At 37.6% G+C, this 26,802-nt stretch overlaps 1 protein-coding gene and 1 long non-coding RNA gene across 3 annotated transcripts in view; one reads left to right on the top strand and one right to left on the bottom strand.

The window, feature by feature from the left end:
* Positions 1-26,802, bottom strand: part of IMPA2 (inositol monophosphatase 2) — a 76,393-nt gene that overhangs the window by 9,137 nt on the left and 40,454 nt on the right. The window contains 3 exon segments of the mRNA XM_078153530.1: positions 4,455-4,563; positions 13,886-13,931; positions 16,494-16,602. Coding sequence (XP_078009656.1) covers positions 4,455-4,563; positions 13,886-13,931; positions 16,494-16,602 — 264 coding nt within the window.
* LOC110207791 (uncharacterized) lies at positions 337-26,592 on the top strand. 2 transcript variants are annotated; one of them, XR_013486245.1, is made up of 4 exons: positions 337-422; positions 11,726-11,869; positions 14,079-14,203; positions 26,512-26,592. It is a non-coding gene; the product is annotated as an uncharacterized LOC110207791 (long non-coding RNA). The 2 variants fall into 2 exon arrangements; XR_002324320.2 differs by lacking the exon at positions 337-422 and adding an exon at positions 543-631.

Genomic DNA, 26,802 nt, shown 5'->3' with positions numbered 1-26,802 from the left:
TCCTTGGTGTTTAGCGGCAGAGAAGAGAAGATATGAAATAGAGATTAGTCCAGGAGTGGGAAGCCTATGGCTTCAAGGCCACATGTGGACCTCTAGGTCCTCAAGGGTGGCCCTTTGACTGAATCCAAACTTCACAGAACAAATCCCCTTAATAAAAGGATTTGTTCTGTAAAACTTGGACTCAGTCAAAAGGCCCCACTCAAGGACCTAGAAGGCCACATGTGGCCTTGAGGCCGTAGGTTCCTCACGCTTGGGTTAGTCAGTCATCAACTAGCATTTATTAAATCCCTACACTGTGCTAAGGTCTGGGGATTCCAAGAAAGGCAAAATCAGTCCCTGCTCTCAAGAAGGTCAAAGTCTGATGGGGGAGACAACATGCAAACAACTATGTTCAAACAAGATAAATACGGGATAAATTGAGGGTAAGTTCAGAGGGAAGGTCCTAAGACGAAAGAGGACTGGGAAAGACTTCTTGTGGAAAGTAAGATGTTAGCTGAGACTCGAAGGAAGCCAAGAGGTGGAGAGATGAGGAAGGAGAGTGTTCCAGGCCCTGGGTACGGCTACAGAAAACATTTGGAGTCAGGAGATGGAGTCCTATGTCTAAGGACCAGCAAGCATGTAGCCTGGAAAGGTAGGAAGGGGCTAGGTCCACAGAAAACAGGGTGGAGAGGAATGAGGAAAAGGAATAGGCACCTAAGGGGAGTGTAAATCATATTCCAGGGTAGTATAGGAAAGTGAGGGGGTAGTGCTACTAGCTGGCATGAAAGTAAGAAATTCTTCCCTGCAGGGGATGATAATTACCCACCAAGTATTACTCACAAAATTCACAATGGTAGGCTGCTAGTGGTTTAAAGAGAACTGAACACAACAGGAAGTCTGTGTGCCAAAGAGACTGAGGAGTTGCATTTGCCTTAATGTACTTATGTGGCTGCAGCACAATGGAAGCTTCTGGATCCCCACCCTCAAAGTAGCAGTCCAGGGGGTCAGCTGGAGCAACCAAACACCTTCCTTGGGAAGGTGGTCCTGGAAATTCTAGTACACATTTTTGTCTGGGGCTGCAGGACTGAAGAAACAGTGCCCTCCTGCTTCCTCAGATGATAAGGGGATAGGGAAAGGAACAAGCATTTATAGAGCATCTATACGTGCCAGGCACTGTGCTAAGTATTTTACAAATGTTATCTCATTTGATCCTCACAACAAGGCACTATTATGATTCCCATTTTACAGTTGAGGGAACTGAGGCAAACAGAGACTGAATGGCTTGCCCAGTGTCACACGACTATTAAATGTCTGAAGCTGAATTTGAACTCTGGTCTTCCGGACTCCGTGCCCAGTGCTCTGTCCATTGCACCATCTATTACAATAAATGCCTTTGTCCTCTGGCCTCGGGAAGGGAGGTGGGGAAAAGAATATCGAAGAGGAAGCCAGAGAGAGAATCATTAAGAAAGCAAGTGGGAGTGGGATGTGGAAACAGAATTGCTGAAACTGAGAATGCTTGTTGCTATGTGGAATCCCTGCAGTGAGAGGAAGGCCCAGCCCCTCCATGGACTCCAGCTGGAGCCCCAGAGGTTCCTCACCTGTTTTTTGGGTCTTGGACTTCTTTGGCCATCTGGTGAAGCCTGCTGAGCCCTTTACAAAATAATGTGTGTTCCCCCCCCCAACCTTGGATAGGCAATGGGGTTAAGTGACTTGCCCAGGGTCACACAGCTAGTAAGTGTCAAGTGTCTGAGGCCACATTTGAACTCAGGTCCTCCTGACTCCAGGGCTGGTGTTCTATCCACTGCACCACATAGCTGCTCCCAGAATAATGTTTTTAAATGCACACACAAAAAATAGGATTACAAAGTAAACCAGTTAGCATCATGGCACAACCTGTAGTCCCCTAGTTCTGGGGAGACTGAGGCTGGTGGATTGCTTGAGTCCATGAATTCTGACCTGCAGTAGAATCGAAAGTGATCCATCAGGTGTCTGCACTAAGTCCAGCATCAATATGGTGAGCTCCTGGGAACTGATGGAAATATGCGGCTCAAGAATGGGTGAATGAGCCCAGTTCAGGAAAAACAGAGCAGGTTAAAACTTCCATGCCAATCAGTATTGGGACCAGACCAGATTCTCAACCTGGGTAAGACAAAGGGCCCCGATCTCAAAAACAGTAACAGCCACAAGAACAAAGGAAACCGATTATGCTGAAATACAGTTAGAAAAAAATGTGTAAGTTCATGGATCCCAGGTTAAGAACTCCTGGAAAATAACTCCATGGAGCATGCTTGGAGTTGGGTTTCTTCTGGCATCACATCTGTCTTGGGTCTTTCCAGGGTGCCATGTGTGTTGAATCAGGGCTAAAAGACCTAGTGCCTCAGGATGATACAGTGAACCCTGGGTGGTTCTTTGGTCCCCCATAAGGGCATCTAATGGAGGTAGCTGCTTCATAATTGGCCACTACCCTAGGAAGAGCCACCCTTGTACTAGACCTTAAAGGAAGTGACTCCATCCTCTTGACCTTTCTCTCTTCCTATCTGCACAGCATGTCAGGACTCTTCAAGCCTCTCCCTGGAGGGGTAGGAACCTTCCCAAACCTTCCCAGGAATGACAAAACTGATTACACATAGCAGTTAGGAATATTTATTGGTGTAGATAAGCCCGAGACTGGATCTCCCAGCCCTAACTGACTCTACTGGAGAGAGGAGGTGGGGAAGAGAGAGAGAATGAGAGAGAATATGAGAGAGAGAGAGAGAGAGAGAGAGAGAGAGAGAGAGAGAGAGAGAGAGAGAGAGAGAGAGAGAGAGAGAGAGAGAGAGAGAGAGAGAGTGATTGGTAGCCTAGGTGTGGGAACTTGTTAGGAGGAGCTGGTAATGGATACCTCAGAGCTTATATAAACTACATGAAGATTTAAAAAATGTTTAAAACCCCCTAAAATGGTTCAATCCTTTAAACTTGCAGTCTAATCTTGCTCATATATTTTACATAAAAAAATCTTAATTACAGAAAAAAAGCTAAGTTTCTGATCAGTCCTTGCCTAAATCATCACAAATTGTTCAGATTAAGAGCGGTTGTCACTAATAAACTTTCATAATGGGCATCTGCCACTGACATCCCCACCAAGGTGTTGATTTAAGCAGAGTCTGACTTCTGTTCAACAGCACTAATAACTAAATCAGTATTGGTGGGTAGATTTTTATTTGATCTCGAAGATGAGAGATTATAAGCTCAAAATAGATTGAACCAGGCGATTCCTGGAGGGACTAGTGAGAGGACAGGCATATTAGTGAAGTTAGGTGGTTCAGTGGATAGAGAACTGGACTTGAGTTCAAATTCAGCCTCAGATATATATTTATTAGTTCTGTGACCCTGGACAAGTCATGTAACCTCTGGCTGTCTCTGTCTCCTTAACTGTAAAATGGGGATCATAATAGCACCCACCTCACAATGTTGCTGTGAGGATCAAATGAGATAATATTTGTAAAGTGCTTATTCCTGGCACATAGTAGGTGCTTAATAAATGCTTATGCTCCCCCAAGTAGTGTACTGTTGTTAGAATGGTAAATTGGTTCAGCTCTTCTGGAAAAAGTATTTGGAACTCTACCCCAAACTTTGTTACATACTATTTGACTTAGTAGGTATCCCAAAGAAATTAAGGACTGAGAAAAGGACTTCTAAATATACAGGCATATTTACAGCAGTGTTTTTTGATGTGGCAAAGAACTGGAAACAAAATAGAAACCATTCAACTGAGACATGGCTAAACAAATTGTGGCATATGAAAACAATGGAATTTTATGGGGCATAAGAAATAAGGAATGTGACAGATTCAGAGAAATATGGAAAGATTTATATGAACTAATGCAGAGGAAAGTGAGCAGAACCAGGAGAACGGATTACAGGCAAATCTCTAACTCCTCTGAAAGACTTCAGAATTTGGATCAAATGAGATAATATTTGTAAACCACTTCGAACAGTTCCTGGCACATAGAAGGTGTTTAATGAGTAGTTGTTCCTTCCTACCTCTACCTAAACCAGCCAGCCAAAAATGATCTCAAAAGAACAATAATGAAATATATCTGGTATCTCTTGATAGCGAGGTGACAGATTACAGGAATCGAAACAAGTGTGTATTCTCAGACATGGCCAATGTTTTGATTTGTTTTGATGAGATTTATTTGTTATAGGAGAAGGCTTTTACATGGAGGAAGGCATAGAGGGATCTGAAAGAAATCAAAGTAGGTTGAACCTGTATAAGGCTAGTTGGCAAAATTCTGTTTTAAAATATAGAACTGGCTTGATCACCAGCTTGTTGGAGACAAACTAATTCAGAAAAGAGTTGAATCAACAAGCCATAGCAGAGATTTCAATCATTGTAATGCAGTTCCTTTTCTATGAGAGGTGTCAAAATAAGCATGTTCCTCTCCCATTTCCTCAATCAAAATGCAAACTCAATGAACAAAGCCCAGACCAACCTGTCTCTCTGGATACTCGAAGCCTTTGTTGGTTACAAAATGCCCCTTGACCCCGTCTGCCAGTGTATAGTCGTTCTTCAGTGCAGTGGTAAATCACTCCAAATTCAAGCTATAATTTTTTTAAAAGAAAAAAAAAGGAAGGTTAGTAAAATTAATATCTCATCAGAACAAATGGGAAATGAATGATGGTGATTACAAAGATATGGTTGGGAATAATACTGTGATAAATAAAATATAAGTTGACTTTCATAAATTTCAGTAGGAACTGAAAAATTAGAGGAGGGTCACGGAGACAAGTTTTTGGGATTCTCAAAAAGCATAAAGTTCACATTTAAGATGCTCTGTGAAGACAAAATTAGACCAATTCTAGTCTGATCATCTATTAGGCTATGAGTTCCTTGACAGCAGGGCTTACCAGTGCTAGCAAAGTGCCTGACACATAATAGGCATTTAATGTTTACTGACTATTGACTGCCAAAATAACCAATAAATTTCTTAACAAATTTCTTGCAAAGTTTACATTCTTCAGAAACATCTCATTTTTTTTCCTATTAAAAAGAAAGTTGCTGACTAAATGCCCTTAGAATTGCTGAAGTGTGAAGAATGTACCCCTATTGCCAACCATAACATAGAAAATGTTATTGAAATGTCAACAAAGAGTCACAAAAGTACAAAGACAGCCCTATGAAGGTGTTGGGTGGAGGAAGTAAGGAGGAGGACAAGGAGGGAGAAGTAATAAGGAGATATGAATGTCTCCTCTAGTCAAAGGGCTAAAAATCCAGTCACAAGAAAAACCTCCTAATATCCTGAAAAGAAATAGAAAATGATAAAGTTGTTTTATGTCAACATGCTTTGGACACATTTCTCCCTTTGTTTTCAAGGTAGAGGGCATTGATAAGGCAGGTGTAAAGGAAGGCAAGAAAGTCTGTCACACCCTAAAAGCAAATATGGAAATGTCTAAGTCTAATATGTGGTGAGAGGCCAACAAACCTCAGAAGTTCTTCTGGTTTTGTCCAGTTTGGAATGAGTCCATACTAAAACAAATACTTATTCTGTCCAAGTCTTGGTCTAGGATACCCACAGGGAGTCACTTTCGCTCTATGGTTGATCCGTGGTATTCAATCTAGAGTAGATCTGGCCTGACCCAAGAGTCATAAATGTAAGCTAACTCTCAGTTTTGTACCACAGCAGACTCACACACACAGATCAGGCCTAGAATTGATTTGGCCTCTTAGAGACCTTTGGCACTTGGCTCCAATTCCAGCCTTTCTCTGGATCAGAGGGGATGGCCTAGTCTTGTGATCTGGAGTCTAAGCCTGAACCAGATAATGCCTGTATGGGTAGGGAGGACAAGGGAAGTTCACTAAAACACTTAAGCACTGTAGAAGGTTTGATGTGGGGCTTCCTGTGGAAATCTATTACACTTGCTTTCAAAAAGTCACTCAGAATATTAAGAAGGCATCAATCAGCTCTGCGAAACTGCTGTGAAAAGACTACAAAACTTTCAAGTCTAGGCTATTTTCACTGCTACTTTTTGCTCAGTCATTTTTCAGTCATGTCCGACTCTTTGTGACACCACTTGGGGTTTTCTTGGCAGAGATACTAGAGTTGTTTGCCATTTCCTTCTACACCTCATTTTACTGATAAGGAAACTGAGGCAAATAGGGTTAAGTGACTTATGCAGGGTCACACAGCTAGTAAGTGTCTGAGGGTAGATTTGAACTTGGGTTTTCTTGACTCCAGGCCTGGTGCTCTATCCACTGTGGCACCTAGATGCCCACACTGCTCCTATAAAACTTAAATTATAGCACAGTAAAGTGTCTTCTGATGACCTGGCTGACTCAGTATCTTTCCTATAGGTGTTTAGTATGTTATATACTTCATTTTGTTTATTGAAATTGCACACTATACTGTTGTGTCAAGTATAATATTTTAAACACAAATAATCAATTCTTTTTTTTTCCATTTCAACATTAACATTCTTTCTTATCTTGACAGCATGGCATAGTGAACAGAGAGCCAACCTCAGAGCCAGAAAGACCTGTGCTCAAATCATGCCTCTGACATATACTGGCTGTGTGATCCTCAGCAAGGCATTTAACCTCTCAGGGTCCCAGACAACTCAAAGGATTTGACTTACAGAGAAGGTGTTGACCTACACTGGTTGAAGGAATTTCCTCATCTGGGAGTTCCTTGTACCAATGACATGTGTCTTGTACCTATCCTTACTCCTACTTGTCTTAATTATTAGCTCTTGGGAGTAGCAATGCATCCACCCCACTGCAATCAGACATCAAGCAATCCCTTTAGAGATATAGCCAGGCATTGCATACCCTTTGATCCAGCAATAGCACTTCTAGGGCTATATCCCAAAGAGATCAAACAAATGGGAAAAGGAGACATAGCCAGGCAACTGCTGCTGTACGTGCTACAGCCACAGCTACTTAAGATCCAGAAAAGAAAGTTCTTGCTACAAAGTCCTTGGCACTGTTAAATGGTTCAACGTCAGAAACTGATATCATTTCATCAGCAAAAATAATATTAAAGAAGAAGCATTAATACATACTTTGTCACAATACCCTAAGGATCATGGGATTTTTCATCTGACTTGCAGATGAAACCTTCTATATGTGTTGTCTTTCCCATTAGAACACGAGCTTCACGTTTTACTCTCTCTCTCTCTCTTCCTCTCTCTCTCAACAATTCACAAATGATGACGCAGCTAGGTGGCGCAGTTGATAGAGTGCTGGCCCTGAAGTCAGGAGGACCTGACTTGAAATCTGGCCTCAGAACAAACACTTGACACTTACTAGCTGTGTGACCCTGGGCAAGTCACTTAACCCCAATTGCCAAAAAAAAAAAAAGGAAAGACATGCATCATCATTAGCATGTTTTTCCTGGGTTTCATTTTTGCTGTTTTCTTCAAAATCAGCATGGGTTTTTCCTTCCCCCTCATTCTCCTTGACCTCTTTTTTGAAACTCTGGCTATTATCTCTTCTCTGCTTTTCATGACACTGCTGTCTCCTGATTTTCCTCTTACCTCTCTGACATTTCTCCTGTATCCTATACTGGTTCACAGACTCACAATTAGAAGGGGTCATAGGGGCCATCTAGTCTAGCCCATTCTTGAATGTATCTGCATTACAAAGACATCAGAGGTTCTTAACCTTTTATGTATCGTGGACTTTTTAGACAATTTAAGGAAGCTGATGGACCCCGTCTCAGAAATGTTTTTAAATTCATAAAATAAAATACATAGGATTATAAAGAAAACCAGTTTTATTGAAATGTAGTTACCAAAATATTTTTCAAAAATAACTTCATGGATCCCAGATTAAGAAAAACTGCTTCAGAACATGCATTTCAAGAGGTTATCAATCTTTTGTATGCTACTTAAAGACCTCAGGTAAGGGAGGAAACACTGTCTCTAGTGCCACACTAATTCCACTTTAAGATTGCTAAATCTCCTCTTAGATTAGGTCTAAATATACCTCTTTGTTATTGCCAACCATTGCTTTTCATTCCACCCTCTAAAGTAAAGAAAATCAAGTGTAATTTCTCTTCTATGTGACTTAGAAATCACTGTTCTTTCAATACACTGGAGAGTTGTTTCAGATTTTATTATTTGGTCTGCTAAGTCTGAAACCTTTTCTTCAAATGACCATTTTTGATTATAGTTTTTATTGCATTGTGATTAGTAAAGAATCTCTACTTTTCTGTAATTATTCATGACTTTTAAAATAACCTTGTACATTGCTGATTTTTGTGAAGTGCTATGCAAAGTTTAGGAAGTGTATGTGCTTTCTATTTCCCATTCAGAAGTTATCAGAAGTTTATTACATGTATTTTTCTAAAATTTTATTCAGATCTTTAACTTCTTTATTGTTTATCTTTTTGTTATATTCATCTAAATCTGAAAGGGGCATATTGGCATCCTCTATAATTATTTGTTTTACTGCATATTTGTCTCTATAGTTCAATTAGCCTTTATATATTTAGATACTAAACTCTTTCATGCATTTAAATTCAGTATTGATATAATTTCACTTCTCTTTTGTGCCTGTAAACATACTGTAATTCCTCTGCTTACCTCTTTTAACCATGTCTATTTTATTGTTGCCTTTCCTGAGAACATGGTTGCCACTTATGTTTTTTTGTTTTTGTTTTTGTTTTACATGAAGCATAATAGATTCTACTCCAGCCGGTCATTTTAACTCCATATGAATTTTTAAAGTTTCAGGCGTGCTTTTACAAACATATTATTGTATTCTGCTTTCTAAGCCATTCTGCCACCTTCTTCCATTTTGTGAGTGAATTAATGCAACTTATATCCAGGAGTATGATTGGTATATGTGTTTTCCCTTCCAAAATATACTGTTATAATAACCTTTCTATTTACCTTGATTTCTTCTGTTAGGTCTCTATATTTAAAGCAATCTTTTCAATCAATGAAAATCTACCTACCTCTCCCCCCAAAAGAAAACAAAATCCATGTTACAAATATATATGTATATAGTCAAGTAAAAAAAAAATTCACTTCTTGGCCATATTCAAAAAAATGTCTCAATCTGCATCCTGACTACATCATCTCTTTGACAGGAAATAGGTAGCATGCTTGATCATGAGTCCTCTGGAATTGTGGTTGGTCATTACATTGATCAGAGTTAAAAAGTCAGAGTTCAAAGTTGTTTGTCTTTACAATAATGTTGTTGTTATATAAATTGTTCTCTTGGTTCTGCTCCCTTAGCTGAATTAGCTCATGCAAGTCTTCCCAGGTTTCTCTGAAACCATCTCTTTCATCATTTCTTATGGCATAATAGCATTCCATTACATTCATATATTATACTTATTTAGCCATTTCCCAATTTTTGCTCCTTAGATTCTAATTCTATGCTATCATAAAAAGAGCTGCTGTAAATATATTTATACATATAGTTTCTTTTCCTATTTCTTTGATCTCTTGAGGGTTTAGATCAGGGAGTAGTATTTCTGGTATGCACAGTTTAATTACATTTGGGCATACTTCTAAATTGCTTTTCAGAATGTCTATGCCAGTTCATAGCTCCACCAAAAATGCATTAAAGTACTTGCTTTTCCATAGCCACATCAGTATTTGTCATTTTCCTTCTTTGTCAACTTTGTCAATCTGATGGGTATGATATGGAACCTCAGAATTGTTTTAATTTGCATTCATGTAATTATTAGTGATTTAGAGCATTTTCTCATGTGACTGTTGATAGCTTGAATTTCTTCCTCTGAAAAGTGACTGTTCATATCTTTTGACCATTAATCAATTGGGGAATGGCTCTTATTCTTATAAATTTGAATCAATTCCTGATATACCTTAAAAAGGTGTGTCTATATTTTGAAAGTTTTTCATTCTATGTAGTTTGGAGGTTATGAATATGATATAGCTATATCAATTAGAAATGGTGCTTTTGTATTTTTATGTATCAATGCTATATTTGAGTGATTGTGGGAAATGATTCCAGTATTGTTTATTTTTTGAATTTTTAAGGTAATTTTAAGGTCTATATTTGCAGTATTGGGATTTGTCATCTTTCATTACATGAAAGAGTGAGTTTCTATGTATAATTGAAGCCACAAGATCACGTCTTGCTAAGAATTAAGTAGTTGCTAAATTTCTGCTACCTGTGGTATAATTTTTATGATTTCCTTGTATAATTGGTATTTCACAATAAATTCAGACTCCTTAAGGATATATCTATAACTGTTGGTAGTAATGACCTGGTCCAAATTACTATCATAAATCTCTTCATTTCTATAAACAAATCCATATGACTTAGTTATTTGTTCAACCCTTTTTTGTTGAAATATCTTAGGAAGTTCATTTTGCCCCATGGCAAACTTTTTGATTCCATTCTTGAATCTAAACCTGTGAAATAGCTAAGATGTGTCAACTTCTACTATTGCTTAATGACATGATTGTTCCAATATTATTTCCTTAAGCTTTTAAATAGTTTGTCATACACTTAGAGAACATCTATCACTCCTCTATCTTAGACACCTTAAGGTGATGTGTCCTTTGTTTTGTTAATATTGTAAGAGGTTTTGATAGTATACTTTCCAAATCTATTATAGTCCATTTCGAAGTTCCAAAAACTATATACTCAGACTAGAATGATATAGATATTAATTATATTAAATATGTTCTTTCCATTAAGTCTTGATTTTTGATGGTACTAAGTCCCTTGATACAGATAGCCACTGCTTTTCCTTGATGATGTGATGCTTTATTTGTCTTACCTGGATGGACACCAAGGTGTTTTAAGTATCACCTTCATCCTTGGCTCAATTTAACATCCAAAGTCAAATCCAAGAATTCAGTATTTAATTTTAGTGTAAATTAAGAATTTTATATTTATCAAGTCAAAATAGATATTTTAAGTCATTGGAGAAAGATTTCACAAAATGGAGAAGCTGTCTAAATTATTTTTCACTAGAGTCACATAACTTAAGGACATCTATGTATACATCAAGAGACTAATAAGATGTTTTGATGTGATGATTAACAACCATATGAAAGAATGCTCTGAATCATTAATAATAAAAGAAATGCAAATCAAAACAACCCTGAGGATTCATTCATTCAGGAAACTGGCAAAGATGACAAATTATAGGAGAAGTCAATGGGGAAATATTAATGTGCTGACAGGAACCCTGAGAATTGGTCCAACCATTCTGAAAAGCAATTTGGAGTTATGCAAAGAAAATGAGTAAAATCTCCATGCCCTTTGATTCAAAGATTCCACTGTTAGGCATACGTCTCAAGTAGGTCAATGACAGAAGAAAGGCCTTAAACATACGAAAATATTTGTAGCTATTTTTGTTGCAACAAAGAACTAGAAACACAGAAGATTCCCATTGATCCAGGACTGGCTAACAAGTTGTAATGAAACATTGTTGTAACAAAAAAAAAAAAGAAAAAGTTGAATATGATGAATACAGAAACATATGGGAAGACATATAAACTGATGCAAAGCAAAGCAAATAGAATCAGGAAAACAACTTACATGACTACAAACTAGAAAGAATAATGACAAAACGATTGATACTGAATGCTGAGAAATTATGGTGACCAGGCTTAATGTCAAAGAAGAGACATGAGAAAGCAGCTCCTTCCCTTCTTTGTCAGGGTCTCCCTTTGGGACCATGGATGTGGAATACTGAAGATAACGTCAGTCTTATGTCTTGGTTAGTTTTGTTGAACTGGTTTCTTTTTTTCCCTCTTTTTTCTCCTTTGTTTTAAGGCATAGCTTTCTGAGAAGAAGGAGGTAGAATTTCTTACATTGGAAAATGCAGGTGATAGAAAAGCAAAAGCCAGGGATAAGGACTGATCCTGTTTCACTGATATAGCAAATTCCAGGATAAGGAAACTTCCTCTACCAATGCAGGTAAGCACATTTTCTGCAACTTATTGTCTTAAGGAGTTGCCTAGAACATTGAAAGGTTAAGTGACTTGTTCAGGGTTATACTGACAGTATGTGTCAGAAGTAGGACTGGAACCCAGGTCTTTTTGTCTCTGAAGCCAAAACTACCTCTCTCTATAAAATAATTTTTTTTAAAAAAAGATCTTTTGGAATGTATGACTCCCTCTTTAACTTAGAAGCCATACTTTAGGAATAGTAATTTAGGAATGGTAATAATATTATAATGATGGGTTTAAGATAAGTTAGAACCATAAGGGACTCAACTGACTCTCTGAAAGATGCCATATTTTATATCAATTATTCTCAGCATTTTTGTTAGTGGTGTGTTTTAAATGAAAAACATTTTTTTTTTCATAGGGACAACAAACATCCTCAGTGCAGTAAGTTCTATTTTATATTTTTGCAGTGCATGAATAAACTATGAGTGTAGAACTGAGTCAAAGGCTTCGTAATAACTTATAGAATAAATATTATGGTGCTTTCAGTTAGTTTGCTCAATAATTACTACATTAATTATATGTCATTCTTTGCAGTTCTGGGACTTTTTGGTAGTTTTTTTTTGTTCCTTGGTCAATATATATATTTTTTCTTAACTTATAAAATTTTTTTAAGTTATAGTATGCATTGTGTAACATATACAAACAAGTAATTGGCCTATATCTATAGGGGTTAGTATTGTTATTATTCTTTACAGTTTGTGATATTGGCCAAGTACTTTAGCTTTTCTAAGCTTTAGTTTCCTTATCTTTAAAATGGGATAATAAAACTTGTATATGAGGAGACAAGGGAAGCCAGGAAGGGGAAAATCTACAGCACTGATAATGATGATAACAGCTAGTATTTACATAGCACTTCACGGTTTGAAAAGTGCTTTATAGATCTCTTGTTTTATCCTCACAATAACCCTATGATGTAGATGCTATTACTATTACCATTTTAAAGATGAGGCAATTGAGGCAAACAGACAGAGTTCTTCCCCAGGGTTATACAACTATTAAGTGCCTGTGTCTGGATTTGAACTCAGGTTTTCTTAACTCCATTTTCACATTCAATCCACTATGCCACCTAGCTTTCTATTAGTCTCAAGGTCTCCATTGATTCAATTTTCTCATTAACTCTACAATAATTATATACTATGATTTTTACTTTCTATCTACATTTCATAAGTTTGTTATGAAGATAATTTGCACATAAAGCACTATATAAATATAAATTACCAGGGAAATGCAGATCTACCACCTTCTACACAAAACCTTTTCTGGTCTCCCCAGCTACTAGTGTCTTATTCTTCCAAATTACATTGTATTTTTTTATATATGAACATATATGTATATATTTATATGTGTACATATACATATATGAGTCTATGTCTTTCCCAATAGAATGTAAAGTCCTTGAGGACAGCAACTGTTTCATATGTCTTTGTATCTTCATTGCTTAGTATAGTACCCAGGCACATAATCTACACTTAGTAAATGCTTGGTGATTGAATAATTAATATAAATTTTTCTGTTTGTGGCAAGCCAATTGTGAGTTTCTTTTTACTGGTTTCATAAATATCATTTTCCTAACAGTGCCACCATATAACCCAAGTAAAAACAGAAGCTAGCTGGTACTTACTAGTAAGCGGGAATGAAAGGCAAACTGAAAAGCTACACCTACCCCTCCACCCCCCACTCTATCCTGACTCCAACAGGTTTAGATTTGTTTGCTGTGCTGGGTTTTATTTGCACATTAGAGAGACATATGCTTGGATTTAGTCATCAACATTGAACATCCCTATGGGAAAACTGGAGCCAGGGTCCTGAGATTGTAACTACACAAAGCTTTCAAGGAAGGATGATTAAACAAGCAGATACAGACATAACTACTGCTGTCTTTTATATTGTTGGATGATTCTGAGCCAACTCCAGGTTACCCACTTATGGAACACATTCTGTATACATATACAACAGACACACACACATACACATAATATACCTCTCGATTAACAGCAAATCCAATGCTAACTGCCACTGTTGGAAATCTGCAAAGAAGACCAAATGTTGGTTTTTCATATAAACAAACCCTGAAGATCTTTATATATGTGCAAGCCCCTAACAGCCACTGCAGAGTATTGTGGGAAGGGTGCCCAAACACTTCACTGTTACTTTTTAATTTTTCCCTCTTTTAGAATCTTGGAAACCACCTCCATGATAAACATCCTCAGCTCACCATGTTATAATTTCCTAATAATTTGAAAGAAGAGAAGTCATCTGAGCCAGGCAGTGATGATGTGGGATAAGTGCTTGGAATCAAGTAAGACCTTCATTCTATTTCCATTCCTGACCATATGTAGTAACTCTGGATGAATCATTTAATTTCCAAAGTCTCAGCCTCCTCTTCTTCAAAATGAGTAATATTTTCAGTACTTACCTTACTGAGTTATTAGATGGCTCAAACAGAATAATTCATGTAAAAGACTTTGCAAACATTAAATATCAATTTGTTGTTCAGTCGTCTCTGTTGTGTCTGACTCTTTGTGACCCCATTTGGGGTTTTCTTGGCAGAGATACTGGAGTGGTTTGCCATTTCCTTTTCCATCTCATTTTTACGGATGAGGAAACTGAGGACAACAGAGTAAAGTGACTTGCCCAAGGTAACACAGCTGGTAAGTGTCTGAGGCCAAATTTGAACTCAGGAAGATGAATCTTCCTGACTCCAAGTCCAATACTTGATCTACTGCTCCACCTAGCTGCCCCCTATTACCAATTACCCAAGCTTTTATCAGATTATGAAGCAGTGTATGAAGAGTGGTGGATTTGGAGTCAGTGAACCTAGGTTCAAATTTCAGCTTTGTCACTGAGAATGTATGTGAACTTGGGTAAGTCACCATTTTGGCCCTTGGTTTGCTCATTTATGAAATGAAGGGAGTTGAACTAGATGACCTTTAATATTTCTTCTAGGTCTAAATCAGATAGTGGGATCCCTGAGACAAGGCACTGTCTTTTACCTTTCTTTGTATCCTTAGTACTAAGCACAGTGCTTGGCACATAGTAAGCCTATAATTAATGCTAGTTGACTGACTGGCTGATCCTGTATGAGTTATTGTTTGTCACAAGAACAAAAGACCACAATTACACGTAGCCATTTAGGGATTATTTATTTAAATCTTGGAGTTTAAACCTTTATGCCTTAGATCATATCCCAATGAAATGCCACAACAGATCCCTAATAGCAAAAAACAAAACAAAATAGAACAAAACACCACAAACTCTTCAAATGTATGGGGGAGTGAATGAAGAGGTTTTCTGGGTATGGAGGTACCAGGTAGGAAAAGAGATGTGCTCTGGGGTCAGCCATTACTCAACTACAACAATAGTGGTGATAAAATGCTAGCCTGCCTCCCTCTGCCAACAATACCATCCTTGAGATGGATCATTGCTCAGCAGCTCTACATATTTAATACTTTGCTGGGATCCTAGGAAGCCACAGACCCAAGCTATGTCTCATACATAGCCTGCACATCAGCAAAGTTGTATGCATAATTGACCCATTCATTTTATGTTGTAGCTTTTTGTTTTTAAGGTCTTTGAATAATCACTGATAAATGTAAATTACACAAATTAAAATTAACATTATCTATTTTAACTTCCTGTTAGGCTTTAGGAATTCAAAACCTTACTAGTGTCTATTTTAGGGCTGCAAGGCTAGAAAAGGTTAAGAGTAATTGAATTAAATGAAAAAACAAAACCAAATCCCAGTTTGGGAATTATAAACATTTTTGCCAATAAAAGAAAAGTACAGAATATCTTCCCAGAAGAATGTTGAAAACTAAAGCCATTATTTAAATGCTAATTCTGACAGACATGCCTCACTGTGTCTCAATATCAACGATCCCTAAAAAGGATGGAAATCTTGTATATGAATCATCAAAAGTCTTTTGGAGGCTTTGGACCTGTATAATTCATGTAACCATAGCTTTTATCGCCTTTTGATTCTCTGCCAATCCCTAAATTCAGTTCATGCCTGGATTCTTAAGCTATCTCTCCAAGTTACTTCCTCAGTCAGGATGGTCTAGAAGCCTGTATGGAATACAAAGACCTCTAGATGCATCTTTTGTATTCAGCCCTGTATGCCCAGTGTAAATGTAAACCACTTGGAGGAAGTATCTTTTTCATGGCACCTATAAAGGTGCCCTGCACATCGTAAATGCTTAATAAATGTTTGCCAAATAGGACTGAATTGTATTCAATACAGCACAGTTCCACATGTAAATTGTAAAGATGCCTATGGATAGATGAGCAGCCAAACAATTTGATGATAAGTGACTCACATTATGAAAACGCACCTAACAATGAGTAGAATATAATCTCAGTCTTATGGGAGTTGCCTAGAACACTGAAAGGTTACGTGATTTTCCCAATTTCACATAGCCATTGCATGTCAGAAATAGGGCTTGAGTCAATAGTATTCAGGCTATAATTTACTAATTTTTTATTCACACATTTCAATCTAAAAAAAATACTACTTCTAGGAGAATGAAACCACTATTATAAAAAAAGAATTACAAACAGGAATTTAAGATTCCTCATGATCTTATGCATACCTGTGTACAAAGTTGCAAGTACCATCAATAGGGTCAATGATCCAGGTAGGGCTGTCGGTGAGGACACACTTTTCCCCAGCAGCAGTAGATTCTTCTGCAATGAACCTGTAATTAAAATGCCATCAGCCTATGACTTATGAGGAGCCCACCACTATTCCAAAAAATCCCCACTTCATTTTCTTAACCAACAGAGTAATAGGATCTTAGAAGGGACCACTAATTACCTAGTCCAAACCCTTCATTTTACAGGAGAAATAGAACTTGCAAGATTTAACGTTCAATTTCTATTAGAGTTATACTAATTTTCAGCAGTTAGGAATATGTCCAGATGACTTCAGTTCTTCAACACTGTAAAAACTGTTTCAGATTGGGTTGAGCCCTAATCTTAAAATGGTCATAATTGTTCAAACTGTTTAGGATTGGGGGGGGAGTGTTTAGCCTGGAGAAGGGAAGACTAAGAGAGGAAGAAGAGAACAATCTTCTAATATCTGAAAAGCTATGGTCTGGAAGACGGATTAGACATGATCTGCATATCCTCAGATAGCAGACATAGAAGCAAGGGTGGAAAATTCAAGCAATCAGATGGGACTGATGTAGTGAAAACTTCCTAACTGAGCTATCTAAAGGTGGAATGAGTTCCTTTGGAAGTAGGGGGGTTTTCCTTCACAGATCTTCAAAGACTGGATGACCACTTTTTAGGTATGTTATAATGGGGATTCTCGTTCATATTTGGGTTACATTAGATGACCTCTAAGATGCCTTCTAACTCTGAGGTATTTGATACTCCTTAAAAATATGCCTAAATCTCCCCCATCTTTAAGGAAGAAAAAAGATCTTTATACAACATTACTATCTCCTCCAGCTATCCTATATTTCCCCTTCTTTTAAGAAACTCCTAGAAAAGACTATCAAAATTCATTGCCTTCATTTGTTCATACCACATCCACTCCTTCCAACCTCATCACTTAACTGAAACTACTCTCCTCAAAATTACAAATGATTTTTGTCTTTGTAACACCAGTGCTACCTTGGTACAGTGCCAGCCACAGAATAGGTATTTAATAAGTGCTTATTGGTTTGAATTGATGGTAGAAAGATTTCATTATGATTTCTCCTTTTGTTAGCAGGGCGAGAGTGCTTCAAAAGAATGCCTGCTCTGTCATCTCTTAGATAACTCAGTAGATAGTTAGCTGGCTTTTAAGGATATATACAACTCAGAATCCTCTCTAATTGTTTCTAATGCAATGTGATAAAAGAGAGGTCAGATAAAGTACTAGGAAATAGGAAAGACTAAATAATTTGGGACTATTTCACCTGAAGAAGAGAAGGCTGAAGGCAGATTTTCTATGACCTTCAACTGAAAGGCAATGTAATAAGGTACAAAGACCATAAGACTGAGGGCCAGGTCATTCTACTCCTAGATCTGCCATGCATTCATTGAGTATCTTTGGGAAAGTCACTTAATTTCTCTGAGCTTCAGTTTCCACATATTTGAAATGAGACAACTGGCCTAGATGGGCTCTGAGGTTCTTTCCTACTGTAAGATTTTATGACTCTGATACAGCCTACATATGGTGGTATGGTAGTAAGTTCCCAGGGAATGATCAAGAAGGAGTGGGCTTATGACAGAATGGATTTCAATGAGTTATTGGAAAGGATTTCCTGTTTGCAAGAATTATGTGATATCTGAAGACTATTTAAAACCTACATTCTAGATGAAGACTTGCAGGAAGTTGATTTGTTCCAGTTTTATTAATTTGTCTTCTATCTCAGCAAGACATTCCACCCCTACTCCCCAGCTGTTTTCTTTTTTTGCTGACAAAATACAAGGATAATGTGAGAATGAGGTAGGGAAACAAGGCCCTGAATGAATGAATTTCTAGGAAGCCCTCTCAGTTTTATAGCCATGGGTATTATGAAACAGGAGATTGTCATAAAATTGCTTTACATTCACAGAGTTCAGATCATCCCCACTTTTTAAAAAATATTTTTCTACTTCATAGTATTTTTTCCAATTGTATGTAAAGATAGTTTTCAACATTCTCTCTTGTAAGTTTTTGAGTTTTTTTCCCCCTCCCCTCACTCCCTTCCCCCGCCCCCACCAGGACGGCAATCTGATATGAGCTATACATGTACAATCATACTAAACATATTTCCACACATTCCCACTTTTCAACAAAATGAAAATTATATGATAAGGTAGATCATTTATTTCCCATAAGAACAACTGGCATTTACATTCAGTACAAACTAAATCCCTGACAAATTATACATCTGCCTCTGATTATGCAAAACTATAAGATTGTGCCTGAATCAATCTACAGTTAATCAATGAACATTTATTAGGCTCCTATTAAGGATTAGGCATAGTGCTTAGTGTTAGAAATAATTGAAGTAATGGAGGAAAAGGACCCAAAGAGATGAACTGACTTATTCAAATTTACAAAGCTCATTAATAGACAGAAAGAGAACCCAGGCCACCAGAATCGCAGCCCAATTCACTTTTCTTTCAATTTAACAAATGCTTAATAAGTACTGGTGATGTACAAAGCCTGAGATTACAAAAACAAATGAATCCCCTCCAGATCTTACATTTTTCTGGGACATAAAACATGTAAAGGTTTAATATAAGAAAAACTATAAAGTTCTGTAAAATGAGCATAAATCCATTGTAAACATTATATAAGGCCCCTAGTGTACTATAAAGTGTACATATAACACATAAAAATACAACTATGATGTGTCGTAAATTTGACTTATTTTATGATGTCAATTGTAACAGACATTAATCATTTAGCAAACACTAATTTTGTTTGCCTTCTTAAAATTTAAGAATAATTTGGATAGCTTATATTTCTCAAAAAAAAAGGTCAAGTGGTATTTAAACTTGTGTCTTCTTTTTTTCCCTTTCAAACTTCCCTGAAGGCTGTAGAATCATTCAAAATAATTCCATTGAGAAAATGCACCATGCTCCCTTCTTTGCAGAGGATACAAGGTTAAGTTATTAGGTACATACAACGTATATGTATACAATGTATGTATATAAATATATGTATCAATGCCCCCTTGCCTATGCTTATCAGTTTACCTGGCTTCCATATAGATACGGTTTTGATGGAAACCGGGGAGACCAAGAGACATAGGTGAGGGGACAGAACATTCAAGGATTGGGCGACAGCCAATGCAAAGGCATACTAAGGAAGATGGATCATCATGTTTGAGGAACTTCAAGTAGGCCAGTGTACCTGGCATGGAGGGGAGAAAAGTGTGGGAAGACAAGAAAGGTAAGAAGGATCCAGGTTATAAAGAGATCTTAATGCCAAACAGAGGCCTTTATATTTGATCTTGGAGGTAATAGGACAGCTCAAGTCCTAGGGTGTGGTTTCAGCTTGAAAACTTATTTCTGTAACTACTTAAATTTTCCTTGTCTTACATAATTTGCTATTACATTTTAAATGAGAAAAGGATCCACACCCTTAGAATATATACACAAGGAGCAGATTAACTACTAATTGGCATGATAAATGCTGCTTGGCTTTAACAAACTTAAGCCAAAGACAAGGCTGATAATTCTTTGAAAACAAATCTGGCTGGATTGTGAAGGGAAGAGCAATGACTCATGGCATCTAAAGGTGACACCCCAGGTAATCAGGAGAGATATTTGTTTTGTAACTTATTCTCTTCAATTAAGAAGCAGATGCCTATAAGGAATGTAGGGAAAAGACAAAAGTAAAATTCTCAGGCATCCTCCCTTCAGCCATTCACAAGACTATATAAATATGCTTGGGGGAAATGACATCTTTAAAAGTTTCATAAAATTAAATGAAATATTTAGATGAGATCCATGGAAAGTAAAAGGTAACATATGCAGCTAATCTCCTATACTTCCAGCAACATGCTTTAAGCCCATGGGGGCCATCTCCAGTCATTCTGACCTATGTCTTGCCACTGGACCCAGATGGCTCCAGAGGAGAAAGGGAGGCTGATGACCTTGCACAGCCCTCCTTCACTTAAATCTAATTCATTTGTAAGTCATGGCATCATCTTCCTGATGTCATGTTACTCTTCAAGAATAAAGGACAGGGGCGGCTGGGTGGTACAGTGGAGACAGTCCCGGCCATGGAGTCAGGAGGACCTGAGTTCAAATATGGCCTCAGACACTTAACACTTACTAGCTGTGTGACCCTGGGCAAGTCACTTAACCCCATTGCCTAGCCAAAAAAAAAAATGAAGGACAAACAATAATCTAAGCCTATGTGACAAAGAGTCACACAGAATCACAACAGAAAAGTTCAAAGTTGAGGTGATAAGTGCAGCAAGTAATTTGCATGATAAATACTGCTGAGCTGTTCGTCATTTGAATTTATTCAATTTTGATTCATTTATTCATTCATCAAAAATTCACTGAGAGATTTGCATCTGCAAAGCACTATGTTAGGCACTATGTAGAGGCAGCTAGGTGATGCAGCCCATAGAATGGCCCCTGGTATTAGGAAGGAAGACCTGAGTTCAAATCCATCCTCCAACTCTTACTACCTGTGTGATCCTGGGCAAACTGCTTAACTTGTCTGCCTCAGTTTCCTCATTCATAAAATGGGGATAATATTAGCACCTACCTTTTAATATTTTAAAGCTCTATATAAATGCTACCTATTATTATCATAATATGTTAGGGACACCAATATGAATATCACAGAGTCCTTTGGACTCTTACAACTGATGATAAGTTATATTTACTCAATCAATTGATATTTACTGGACACTTACTATGTGTCCAAAACCAAGTTAGGTGTTGAAGGCAATTAAAAAGTTCTTTAGAACAAAAAGAATGCTAAACTTTAGACATTCTCATCCAACCTCCCCTCCCACTGCAGGAATCTCTTCTACTCATTTCTTAAACCTGGCAATAAAGTTCCTGCTTGAACATACCCAAGGATCAGGAAGTTACTACCTCACTCACATAGAAGCCCCATTGCATTTTTTGGAATGCTCAAAGCATTTTGTTTTTATCTCTACTGATCTGAAAGCTGCTTATTGGAAACATTTACCTAATTCTAGGGTTGCTCTCCTGGGTATACTCTATACAAATGGAAGGAGCCAATAGATTTCGATTCAGAAGACCTGGTTGGAATCTTGGCTCTGCTCTTATTAATGTTTTTGGCCAAACATTTCGATTATCTGTGCTTCAGTTTCCCTATCCGGAAAGCAAGATTGAACTAGATCAGTGCTTCTTCAACTGTGAAGGGGTTGCGAAAAATTTACCAATAGTAAAAGGTTTCTGAATGCGCAACGACCAAAACTTAATTCAAAATCAAATACGTAATGAATCCAAGGTGTTTCTGGTAGTGCTTGCCCATGCATGTTGCATGGAACAACTTCACTGCAGCCTTCGTTCTGAACACAAAGCATGCGCACTTTGCACTGTGCATGCCCTCAGGCCATGCAACAGTAAGGATTGCTGCCACTGAAAAAGGGGTCAAAAGGGATCAGGAGTGGAAAAAGTTTAAGAAGCCCTGAACTAGATGACCTCTAAAGTCCTTTTAGCTCCAAATTCTATGACTCTAGAAGGTTAACTTCTCTTCAGTAATAATAATAAACATTTATAAAGTGCCTACCATGTGTAGAGCGCTGTGCTGTAGGTTGGGAGTGAAAAGGCACGGGCCCTACACATATAGCTGTAATATGGAATATCACATGATAAATATATGATTAAAATAAAAACTAAAATCCTAGAGGAAGATACAGGAGGAATTGGGACAGTTACTGACAAGCAGAACTGGGGAAGTCTTCATGGAAAAGGTAGCACTTGAGTTGTCCTTTAAATAGTGGACTCAGAGATGGAGACTTCTGGGGAAGAATGTTATATACATATTATCACATGATGTTACTGTTAGGTATTTTTTAACTTAGTAGTTTTTCTTTGTTGCAAGGAAAATCTAAATGGGGGAGGGGAAAAGAGGTCTTTCTAGAAATGACTATGATGCAAATAAAAGAGGTCTCAAAAAAAGTATTCTTCAAAAAGAAAGGGAACAAAAGAATGGGTTGGGATTCTAACAGTTGAAAAGGGGTCAGAAAATAATGTTGGTATAGGAAATAACATGAACAAAGACAGGAAGTCCAGGATTTTTCTGGGAACTGAGAATAATTTTGGTTGCAATATGCAGTATATGAAGAAGAATAACATAGGAGAAGGCTGGAGATGTAGACTGTCACCAAACTGGAAAGCTTTGAATGCCAAACAATTCTGAATTGTGTCAAGTTAATAATAGCAAGGCACTGGAGATGTCTCAACAGAAAAGTGAGATATAGACCTATGAATAAAGAACATTAGGTTGGCAGCAATATGAAGGATATATTGAGGAAAGGGGCAGTAGAGATGGAAATGCCCATTACAATAGTCAAGGCAGGTGGTAGTGAGGGCCAGTGGGAATTAAGAAGAGGAAGAGTTGAGAGAGATGTTATGGACAGATATTGGAGAGGACTTGGTAACTGATTATATACGAAAGGTGAAGGAGAAGGAAAAGTCAGAGATAATACTTGCTAATCTGATCCTTCCTACTATCACCCTATAGCTCCTCCCCTTTTTGGCTAAACTCTTTGTGAAAGCTGCCTACATAAGGTGCTTTTGCATCCTCTTCTCTCATTTGAGTCTAACCTCAACATTCCACTGAAATTGCTTCCTCTAAAGTAAGCAATGACCTTTAAATGGACAAATCAAATGGCTTTTCTCAATCCTCATCATTCTTGACCTCTATGCGGCTGTCAATCATCAGCATCTTCCCCTGGAAAGTCTTTCCCCTCTAGTTTTTTTATGCCACTATTCTCTCCTGGTTCTCCTTCTACTTGTCTGACCACTTTCCAGTCTGCTTTACTGGATCTTCATCCAGGTCATGAGAACAGATTATGTCGAAGTCACTCTAGGCTCTGTCCTGGACACTCTTCTCCCTCTTTATATATTATCTTGCTTGGTGATCTCATCAGCTTCCGTAGATTCAATTATCATGCCTCCAAAGATGATTCCAAGATACCATGTTGTTGTTCAGTCATTTCAGTTGTGTCTGACGCTTTGTGACCCCATTTGGAGTTTTCTTGGCAAAGATACTAGAATAGTTTGCCATTTATTCTCCAGCTCATTTTATAGATGAGAAAACTTAGGCAAATAGGGTTAAGTGACTTGCCTATGATCACATAGCTATTAAGTTTCTGAGGCCGAATTTGAACTCAGGAAGATGTCTTTTTGACTCTAGGCCTGGTACTCTATCTACTGTGCCACCAAGATTCCATATCTAGCTCTAATCTCCCTTCTGAGCCCCAATCTTATATAACCAACTGCCTTTTTAGATATCACAAATTAGACATGTGGTAGGCATCTAAACTCAAAATGTCCAAAACAGAATTCATTATCTTTCTTTCTCCCTGAACACTCCATTCTTCCCAAATTTACTATTTGGGGTAGCTAGGTGGCACAGTGGAAAGAGCACCAGCCCTGAAGTCAGGAGGACCTGAGTTCAAATCCAGCCTCAGACCAAACAGTTGACACTTAACTAGCTGTGTGACCCTGGGCAAGTCACTTAACCCCAATTGCCTAAAAAAACAAAAACAAATTTACTATTTATTAGTGAGGGAAGTCACCCAAGCATTTAATCTTAGTGTCATCCTTGACTCCTTACTCTCACCCACTCACATATGCAATCTCTTGTCCTATTAAAAATGCTTCTAGAAAATTTGGAACCCAAAGTTTTAAAGACAAATGTTAAAAATTGTTTTCACATGCAACTGGGAAATAAGATATACAGGCAATGGAGTATAGAAATCTATCCTGCCCTATAGGAAAATAGAAGGGGAAAGGGATAAGAGAAGGGGTGGGGGAGAGAGAAGGGAGGGCAGATTAGGGCAAGAGGTATTCAGAATGCACTCCAAGTTGGGGTGGGGGAAGGGAGAAGATGGGAAGAAAATTTGGAACTCAAAATCTTGTGGAAGTGAGTGTTGAAAACTAAAAATAAATAAATTAATAAAATTGGCAGAGAGGCAAACTTTTAAAAAAATAAAAATACTTTTTGAAGGCCTATGATTTATAGTTTTTTTGGGTAACATAAATAGGTCTTATACTTTGTCAGTATTTTTTCTGCACCTATTTGACATAATCATGTGGTTTTAAAATGTTCTTATTTTTATTATGATTATCTTGTTTTGCCAGTCTTGAGCCAGCATTGCATCCCTGGCATAAATCTAAATTAGAGCAAATGATTTTTTGAACATATTGCTGTTGTCTTTTTGCTTTAATTTTACTTATAACTTAATAATATTGGTTTATAATTTTCTTTACATATTTATATTTATATTTTAGGTTTTAAGGTTATTTATTTAAGATTATTTTTGTCTCATAAAAGAAGATAGAATATTTCTTATTTTTTGAGAATAACTTACTGTCTGAAGTAGTTTTTGGGATCTTTTAACCTCCTTACTTTGACAACCATTATGTGTTCATTAAACTTCTCTAAGAAATAATGATAATTGGGGCGGCTAGGTGGCGCAGTGGATAGAGCACTGGGCCTGGCATCAGGAGGACCTGATTTCATCCTGACTTAAACTAGACCTGGTTTGAGTCACTTATGTGACCATGGGCAAGTCACTTGACCCCAATTGCCTCACCAGAAAGAAAGAAAAAAAAAGAAATAATGATAATCACAAAGCATATCTTTATTTTTATCCATTTCTCATTTTTCATAGATAAAAACTTGTTCAAATCAGGCTTACATGATTTATCAATCAATAACATTTATTAAGCAACTACTATATGAGATGCATTGTGCTAAGCACAAGGGAAAACAAAAAGAGGCAGAAGACAGTCCCTGTCCTCAATGACCTTACAATCTAAAAGAGAAGAGAACAAACAAATGTATACAAGCAAGGTATATATATTGGATAAATGGGAAATAATTAATGGAGGGAAGGCCCTAGAATTAAGAAAGGTTGGGAAAGGCTTCCTGTAGAAATTTTAGTTGGCTGTAACTACACATGTATAACCTATATCGAGTTGAGGGTGGGTGGGGAGGGAGGAAGGGAGAAAATTTGGAACCCTAAGTTTTAAAAACAAAAGTTAAAAAAAATTGTTTTCACATGCAACTGGGAAATAAGATATACAGGAAAGGGGGTATAGAAATCTATCCTGCCCTATAGGAAAATTGAAGGGGAAGGGGATAAGAGAAGAGGGGGGAAGATAGAAGAGAGGGCAGATTACGGCAAGGGGTACTCAGAATGCATGCCATCTTGGGGTGGGGGGAGGGACAAGATGGGGAGAAAATTTGGAACTCAAAATCTTGTGGAAGTGAATGTTTAAAACTAAAAATAAATAAATTAATTTTTAAAAAAAGAAAAAAAATTAAACCTAAAAAAAAGAAAAAAAAAGAAAAAAGAAATTTTAGTTGGGACTTAAAGGAAGCCAGGTAAGGCAGTAAGCAGAGATGAGGAGGCAGAGCATTCCAGGCATGGGGGATAGCCAGAGTGTTTCTCCCCCACCCCCAGCTTTTTCTCCTTTTGTTTCTACCTCAGCCATCTTCTTGTCATTTATCCTGCCTGCTATAGTCTGGTATAGGAACACCAGACCTCCTGAGACTGTGCGCTGGGACTTGAGCTATTCTATTATCTTCAGGATCAAATATAAAGTCCTCTTTTTGGCATTTAAATCTCTTTATAACCTGGATCCTTCTCACCTTTCTTGTCTTCTCACATTTTACTCCTCTCCATGCCAAGTACACTGTCCTACTGGAAGTTCCTCAAACATGATGTTTCATCTTCTTATGCCTTCTGGGTTGGCTGTTCCCCAATCCTTGACTGCTCTGTCCCCTCACCTATGCCTCTTGGTCTCCCCAGTTTCCATCAAAACCATATCTATATGGAAACCAGGAAAACCGATAAGCATAGGCAAGGGGGAATTGATACATATATGCATATATGTATATACATTTATTGTGTACATATGTCATATGTACCTAATTATTTATATCTTATTTCCTAGAAAGCATACTCCTTGGAAGCAGAAACTGTTGTTTGCCTGTCTTTGTATCTCTAGTGTTCAGCAGACTACCTCACACAGGGTAAGTGCTTAATAAATGCTTGTTGATTAAACACTGAATTACATAACCCACTATATGAAACTACCCTCAGTCACACTTTACATGCCGTCTCAGTCATCTTCTTGATATGTCACCTGCTACCACATGCGTATCCTCTTTCCCCTCTCCCAAACAAATCAATGCTTCCAGTTGCTTTTGGAAAGGGCATGTTTATCAACTCCTCTATACGTGCT

Source organism: Phascolarctos cinereus, unplaced genomic scaffold, assembly GCF_003287225.1.
Source record: "Phascolarctos cinereus isolate Bilbo 61053 unplaced genomic scaffold, phaCin_HiC Scaffold_4;HRSCAF=312, whole genome shotgun sequence".
Lineage (NCBI taxonomy): Eukaryota > Metazoa > Chordata > Mammalia > Diprotodontia > Phascolarctidae > Phascolarctos > Phascolarctos cinereus.
The sequence above is the reverse complement of the archived record's forward strand: the minus strand, read 5'-3'. Positions and strand labels throughout refer to the sequence as shown.